At 43.6% G+C, this 7,584-nt stretch overlaps 1 protein-coding gene and 1 long non-coding RNA gene across 4 annotated transcripts in view; one reads left to right on the top strand and one right to left on the bottom strand.

Annotated features, from left to right (window-relative positions):
• LOC132376545 (uncharacterized) overlaps window positions 1-2,607 on the bottom strand; it is a 398,309-nt gene extending 395,702 nt beyond the window's left edge. For both annotated transcript variants that reach the window (XR_009506349.1, XR_009506348.1), the window contains exon 1: window positions 2,169-2,607. This is a non-coding gene — a long non-coding RNA (uncharacterized LOC132376545). The remainder of the gene's footprint in view (window positions 1-2,168) is intronic.
• RDH14 (retinol dehydrogenase 14) lies at window positions 2,290-7,363 on the top strand. 2 transcript variants are annotated; one of them, XM_059942166.1, is made up of 2 exons: window positions 2,290-2,794; window positions 6,130-7,363. In XM_059942166.1, exons 1-2 carry the CDS (start codon window positions 2,411-2,413, stop codon window positions 6,745-6,747), a joined length of 1,002 nt encoding a protein of 333 aa, XP_059798149.1. In that variant the 5' UTR covers window positions 2,290-2,410; the 3' UTR covers window positions 6,748-7,363. The 2 variants fall into 2 exon arrangements, with proteins under 2 accessions (XP_059798149.1, XP_059798148.1); XM_059942165.1 differs by having other exon boundaries at window positions 2,291-2,803.
• The last annotated feature ends 221 nt before the right edge of the window (window positions 7,364-7,584 follow it).

The following is a 7,584-nucleotide window of genomic DNA, read 5'->3' on the forward strand; positions in this document are numbered from 1 at the left end:
TGAAGCTTATATCCTGGGTTCATTGCCTCTGGACTACAAGGCTTCATATTTGAAGTCTCTGGCTTTGGGCCCAGCAGGTAGGTCCAATGTTTATATGGGGAAAAAAAAGCCTTGGCTACCACTTCAAAATGTGACATGAAGTGAGTGTAGTATCCTAGCCTTCATTGTTATCATTCTGTTGTGATTTTTGTTTTGTTTTCAAAAAAAACATTGATTGGTTATTAACCATAATCTACTACATTAGGAACAACAAGCTGGTTATTTTCAGATGTTACCTCATTTTCTCATCAAACCAAACTTTCGTGACATAATATCAATATTATTACCTTCCTTTTTTTAATCAATGAAGAACCTAAAATTCAAAAAGATTAAGTAGCTTGTCCAAGGATGTGCAGGTAATAAATGGTAGGACTAAGATTCAAATTTAGATCTCACTTCAAAAGCTATATGCTGTCTATCTTCTCTTCCTCACACCCTCTCTTGCTCCTTCTAGCCCCATCTCCATCTCTACCCCACCCACATATACGTATTCCACCCCAGTTCTAGTTAAAGCATACCACTGCTGACACACATCTTTTGATCTGCTTCCTAATTTGATGTAAGGCAGTCCAAAATATATCAGTCATGACACTTACTGAGTACCTACTGTTTTCTACGCATTCCCCAAGATAAAGGCCACATGAGAGACTCAGACATAATCCCATCCTTTAACAATCCCTTAGAAGAAGTCAAATGTGCAAGCTCAAATAGCCAACACGAGAGGGCTGTTTGACCTCAGTGCCAAGTGAGGGTCACACACAAGGCTGAAGCAGAAATCTGTATGGGCTGGAAGTGGTCAGGAAATGTAGAGAACGGAGGTGGGCTTTGCAGGACAGGAAAGATGTGCACGGATAGAAAGGAAGAGAGAGGAAACGTGCTCCCGGCTCAGTGAGTGTGAGAGGCAGCTTCAAGTTACAGATAGGATGGAATAAAGGCCCACCCCCTCATGATTTCTGTTCCTGGTGCCTTGCCTAATCCTCAGGGACAGTGCTCGTCCCATCTCTGAGCTCCATTCTCAGCACTCATAAGAAACCTTCTTCTGGCATTCTACCCCTTGGCTCTTTGTACTATGCCTTTTTGTTGCATGTTATATCCTTCCCAAATACAAGGGAGTGGAGGAGAGTTTATCAAAATCATCTAGGGAGTTTATTTCAAACTACAGAAGTTGTGTGTCTCTTCTCTTGTCCTGAAGATTCTAGAATGGGGGCTGGGGCAGGAGAGGTCTCTGGACCAGACAGTAAGCACCCTGAGGGCAGAAATGGTGCCCTATTTCTTCGTGACTCTCACAGGGCACAGGGCCTGGCATATATTGGATGGGTGAGTAGATGAACGTATGACGACTTAAGAGTAGCTTGGTCTAAAGTTTGAAGTTTGCAGCTTGAAGATGGATCCCTGTGGCAATAACCCCTGACATTTCTGAAGCATTTTACAGTGTAAAAAGCACTTTCCCTTCCTTGTTACATTTAATATTCTCCGGGAGGGAATGGGGAAGACACTTGTGAATGAGCCTGCTCAGAAATCTATGTGTACAGTAAGTGCACGCTTTTCCCAGTGTATCTCTACCACTGTCAAATAAGACCATTTGAGAATGCCTTTTTATATATGGGTCAAGGCCACAATGGTCTAACATTCTCAAACGGGGGTCCCCAGATCACCTGCATTAGAATCACCTGGGAACTTGTTAGAAATACACATTCTCAGGTTCCATTTTGGACTCTAATGAACTTGAAACTGGGCCCTGAAATTTCTGTTTTTTCAGGTCCTGCAGCTGATTCCAATGCAACGCTAAAGTCTGAGAACCACTGGCCCATTCTATTTCTAACTGATTCATGTTGCTAAGTTCTCAGCGTCAGCTGTGGGAAAAAAAGAGCCTCTCCTCAGACTTCAGTTCGGCGGGAACCATCGTCCAGAGGATGAAGGTAAACTGAACTGAGGGTTAACAAGTCCCAGGCGCCCTTAAGGGAAAACACACTAAGCCAGACCCGAAGTGTGGGATTTGTAAAGCAGCCTATAAAGAGACTTGTAAATTCAAAGCAGTCATTAGGCATTTCCACGGGGAAGGCCACCACCGCTCTGGGGTTTCCATGGGTAGGGACCTCAGGAGCCTGAAAACCCGGGGCCGTGCTCACCCTTCTCTCTCTCAGGCTGGGAGCCGGCTCCGCCGAGGAGCCGCGCAGAGCGCTGTCCTCTACTAACCAATCAGGTGCCCTCGGAAGGGGGACTACAAGTCCCAGCATGCCCCACGCCGCCGTCAGGGGACGACAGGCCGCGCCCCAGCGTTCTTTGCGTACAGGTGGCGAGCTCAGACCTGGGCGCCCGGCGACCCCGGAAGTCCCGCGCAGGGGCAGGTGGGCCCTGGGCCCGGGCGGCCATGGCAGTGGCTACCGTGGCGGCGTTACTGGCCGCACTGGGTGGGGCCCTGTGGCTGGCGGCCCGGCGGTTCGTGGGGCCCAGCGTCCAGCGGCTGCACCGAGGCGGGGACTCCGGCCTCATGCACGGGAAGACAGTGCTGATCACGGGTGCGAACAGCGGCCTGGGCCGCGCCACAGCCGCCGAGCTGCTGCGCTTCGGGGCGCGAGTGATCATGGGCTGCCGGGACCGCACGCGCGCCGAGGAGGCGGCGGGTCAGCTCCGCCGCGAGATCTGCCAGGCTGGGGGCCCCGAATTGGGGCCTGACTCCGGCGGGGCCGGCGAGCTTGTCGTCAAGGAGTTGGACCTCGCCTCGCTGCGCTCCGTGCGCTCCTTCTGTCAGGAGGTGCTCCAGGTGTGGGGCTCTGGGAACCTGCCGGAGACTGGGGACTGGCCAGGGGCTTCGGCGGGCGAGGCGGGGCCTGGAGGGTCGGGGGCTGAGCCAGGGAGGGGACCGCCCACAGTCGAGGGGGTGTGACCTTGGGAATGATTCGGGCGGCTTGGGAATTGAAGGCTGGGAAAATTGGTAGGGCAGTCTTCTGTCTTCCAAGAATGTTGAGAAAGAAAATGGACCCAAGAGGAAAATAAGCGAGTTTCTGAACATTTCCTCTTGCCGTGTGAGGACAGCTCAGGAGGAGATCCGCCAGGTTCCTGGATTGTTTTTCCTGTGTCCAAAGTGAATGTGCACCAAGCCATCTCTCAAAGAGCCAGAGAGCACATAGGGGAAGTTGCTAGACAAGGACCTTGGAGCAATTTTTCCCCCTCTGCTAGGGTAGGAAGTTTAGCTTTCTGCCACCAGTGAACTCATGAGCAGTATCCTTAACCATACTCTGGCCTAACTTCCAAATAGACTGGAGCTTGGAATGCCAGTGGTCATGTGCTCTAAATGGGGACAGAAATAAAAATAATATAATACCTAGCACTTATTGAAAGTTTCCTGTGTGCCGGGAGCTGTTCTAAGCATTTCAGATATATTTTTTTTAATTTTTAATGAAATTAAAGTGACTTTGACTGCTCTTGTCATCCAGTCTTCACAGTAACCCTGTGAGGTAGGCATTGTTATCCCCATTTTACAACGTAAGGCCACTAAGGCATAGGTAGGCTAAGTAATTTGCCCACGATCTGTCTCTAGAGCCCTTGCTTTTAACCCCTATACAGTACTTCTGCTGCCTGCCAGTGAGGTAGAGGATTTCTTTGTTTAGATAGTAGATATTACACTGAAATGGATGTCCTCTGCTGAAATTGAGGTAGAAGGGTTCCCTGCAGAGGTGACTTGCAAGAGGGCATTCAGAAGAGTGATGTTTAAAATTAGCTGGCATAGAAAAGGAGCCTATATGAAAAGGAGTTTCCTGAGTCTAGAGCAGAAGTTCCCAAACTTTCTAATTTTTTCATGATGCCCTTAGGCCAAAACAAATATCTAACAGCTTACTCATTAAGTAATTAGATCCAAACAATAAGTATTTATGTAACAACTTAGTAGCTGTTTGAAAAAAAAAATACACATAGCATAGATGAAAGAAAAAAAGATTTTTATTTCATTTTTCAATAACCATAATTATTATAACCATAAGTATACTAATGGGAAGTGTGCATCTGTTGTTCACTGGACCAGCTTGTCAAACTTTGGAATCAGACTGAACATTGCCACCCTCATTTCTGTTCTATGTTGATTTTTAACATTGTACTTGCACTTTATTGCAGCAACTACTAAACACTCAGCTTTGCAAAGGTAGGACATCATCAAAAGGAATACAGCACAATAAAATGTTGAAGATGTAAACCACTTGGAGCTTGGTAGTTTTTGAGATGTTGAGCAGAGTATCATTTTGTTTCCCTTGAAAATTTAAAATACTCCAAATCACCCTGAGAGTTTCCTTGTGACTCTCTAGGGCAACTCGATGCACAGTTGGGGAGCTATTGCAGATCCAGAGAGTTTTGGTTTGCTTTGCCTTTATGACCAGTATTTCATTATCAGGCTTAGAAATAAGAAGTAATAGTGTACAAGAGATGTTGGGAGAATCAAAAGTGGATCTTCCTATTCATTAAAAATGTAGATGGGGCTGGGTATACTTATTCCTTGATACCTATGGTTTCTCACTACTTTGGCCACTTGACAGAACCAATTAAAAGTTAAGGAGATAAAGAGATAACTAAGTTGTCCTTGCTTCTAAGTATGTATTAAGTTCCGTCCTGGCTCTGAAGTTCAGTAGTTCAGTGACTATAACCAGAATTAAAAAAAAAAAAAAAAGGAAGTGTAAATTTCCCACAGGTTGGTATTCTTGGTATTTATGTCATTTATCTTCTAGAATTTAAAAAACAGTAAATGATACAGTCTTAAAATAACACAAGCCCAACAAAGAATGATGGCTCAGAAATGATTAATACAGGAAACTCTTCCAAAGGATTACTGAAAAGAACACTCCTTTCTTTCCCCCACGGGTGAACTTTTGCCTTCTTTTTGAAGTTGACTATCGGAAAAGCAAAAGGTGCTGAGACAGACAGAATGAGAAATAGTTAATCCACTGACAGGTAGGCTTTGATAACAGTTGTGAAATTTAACACATTTTTCTTTTCTCTTACATTTGGCAAAAGGGCCAGTGATATTTGAAATTTGACCTCAAATTTATTTAATTGTGGGTCATCACTGTGTCTTTACACCTGGAACACGTTGCACATTTCTTTTTCTCTGCCCATCAAAAGAGACAGAGGAGCCAGGAAGGGACAAGGGAAAGCCAACTTACATGAAGTAAAGAATGAAAAGACTTCCCTTTGAGGACAGTCTAAATTTTAGGACTTTAATCTGGGAAGATGCAGGAGGATATGGTCAAAGTGCGAAATTCTGACTGTATAGATCTCTAAGCTGGGGGCTCCTCGAAGCTTGAAAGAGGTAGATTTCATATAGGGAAAAAAGAACTGTGAATTCTAGAGTCATAATAGAGGTTAAAGGTGTTTGCTGGGCAGACCTCCTCTGTTAAGTCTCCTTTGCTGTTATTGTGAGACTTAGTATGTATGATTCATGGTTTTGTTTTTGATATGTTTATACTACCTGTTTAATATTTTTCTCAATGTTTCTTTGATTTATTCATGATGTTCTCTCCAGTCTTAATTTGCATCCCTCACCCTCTCTATTGCTTATCCCATTTTTAAGGAAACAACTTGGCGTTGCTCCATTCCCATGGTGACATTTATTCTTAGAAAATTACAGAATAAAACAATCCTAACTTGCCCCTGGTGTTGATACTAGTAGCGCTGGGAATAAACAATGCTGACCTGTCTTCTGCTGTAGTTCCACTCTCTAGCTCACATTGGCTGTCTAGCTATGGTTTGAAAATCCCAATTAGAAAAGCAGTCTAGCTTACTAATTAAGAATAGGGCCATTGGTGTCAGATTTCAACTTCAGGTTTTTGTTTGCCACTTAGGAGCCCTGTGATTCTGGACAAATCACCTAACTCTGGTGCTTCAGTTTGCTTATAGAGTAGTTGAGAGTAGATGAGATAACACGAAAAGCACCAGGTCAGGCATGCAAGTCATTGTTGTTGTCTTCTTTTCTCTCAATTGTTGAAAACTCATAGAGGTGTTTTTTAGAATTTTTGTAGTTTGCAGGAATTGTTTAAAATTTTATTTTAGGCACATTTAAGGCCTGTGTTCATAACTCTGCCATTCTCTTTTTGCCATTTGAAGGAAGAGCCTAGACTGGATGTTTTGATCAACAATGCAGGCATCTTCCAGTGCCCGTATATGAAGACTGAAGATGGGTTTGAGATGCAGTTTGGAGTGAACCATCTGGGGCACTTCCTACTCACCAATCTTCTCCTTGGACTCCTTAAAAGTTCAGCTCCCAGCAGGATTGTGGTAGTTTCCTCCAAACTTTATAAATACGGAGACATCAACTTTGAAGATTTGAACAGTGAACAAAACTATAATAAAAGCTTCTGTTATAGTCGGAGCAAACTGGCTAACATCCTTTTTACCAGAGAACTAGCCCGCCGCTTAGAAGGCACAAACGTCACTGTCAATGTGTTACACCCTGGCGTGGTGCGGACCAACCTTGGGAGGCACATACACATCCCACTGTTAGTCAAACCACTTTTCAATTTGGTGTCATGGGCTTTTTTCAAAACTCCACTAGAAGGTGCCCAGACTTCGATTTATTTAGCCTCTTCCCCTGAGGTAGAAGGTGTGTCAGGAAAGTACTTTGGGGACTGTAAAGAGGAAGAACTATTGCCCAAAGCTATGGATGAATCTGTTGCAGGAAAACTCTGGGATGTCAGTGAAGTAATGGTTGGCATATTAAAGTAGGAACAAGGAGTAGAAGAGAGCTGTTTGTAAGAAAGACTGGATGTCAGCTCTATCGTTTTGTTTTGGGTTTTTTTTGGCTACTCCACGTGGCTTGCGGGATCTTAGTTCCCCAACCAGGGATCTAACCTGGGCTCCCAGCAGTGGAAGCATGGAGTCCTAACAACTGGACCGCTAGGGAATTCCCTGGATGTCAGCTCTATCTTTGATCGGAAATGGTGTGGCTTGGGCACTTGCTACTTGAAAACGCAATTTTGGTTTTACCATAGTACTGCTAAGAGGTACATAGAGATATTTTGAAGTTACTAAAAAGTTATTTTTTGGAGAACATAAAATTTCAGAAAAGATGTTTTAAATATATATAATAAGCATATCAATGATTATAATGAGTGATATGGTTATATATTTTAAAATTATAATTGAACAAGCATGGATTACAAATATTAAAGAATTCAGGTACTTGAAATAGATACTTTGAGAAGTTTTTCAAATATCTTTGAGTTTTATGGTATGTTTAAAGTGTTAAATGTTTTAATGACAATACTGGCTGTTGTGGGGAAATAATATGCATGGTGTGAATGCACAATTCTTACTTGGAATAAATTTACTGATGCAAATTCTTAATTGTGTATTCCTTTAGAAGTTTCTCTGAAATTAGTCCTTTATCATCTCATTAGCCTCTACTCATCTTGGTATGCCCAGTGCCTTTTCTTCCCACATATCTTGCACACTGCTTTAAGAAGTAATATTTCTAAAACCCAAATCTGTGTCACAGTGTCATGTCCCTGCTTAAAAACTTGTGGTGGTTTCCAGTTGCCCATAACTGGGTTTCCAGCCTTT

This window comes from Balaenoptera ricei, chromosome 13, assembly GCF_028023285.1.
Source record: "Balaenoptera ricei isolate mBalRic1 chromosome 13, mBalRic1.hap2, whole genome shotgun sequence".
In the NCBI taxonomy this organism is placed as follows: domain Eukaryota; kingdom Metazoa; phylum Chordata; class Mammalia; order Artiodactyla; family Balaenopteridae; genus Balaenoptera; species Balaenoptera ricei.

Coding starts and splice junctions, on each gene's coding strand:
- RDH14 (XM_059942165.1), top strand. CDS start 2,411: ATGGCAGTGGCTACCGTGGCGGCGTTACTGGCCGCACTGGGTGGGGCC. Junction 2,804..6,129: donor TCTGTCAGGAGGTGCTCCAG/GTGTGGGGCTCT, acceptor TGCCATTTGAAG/GAAGAGCCTAGACTGGATGT.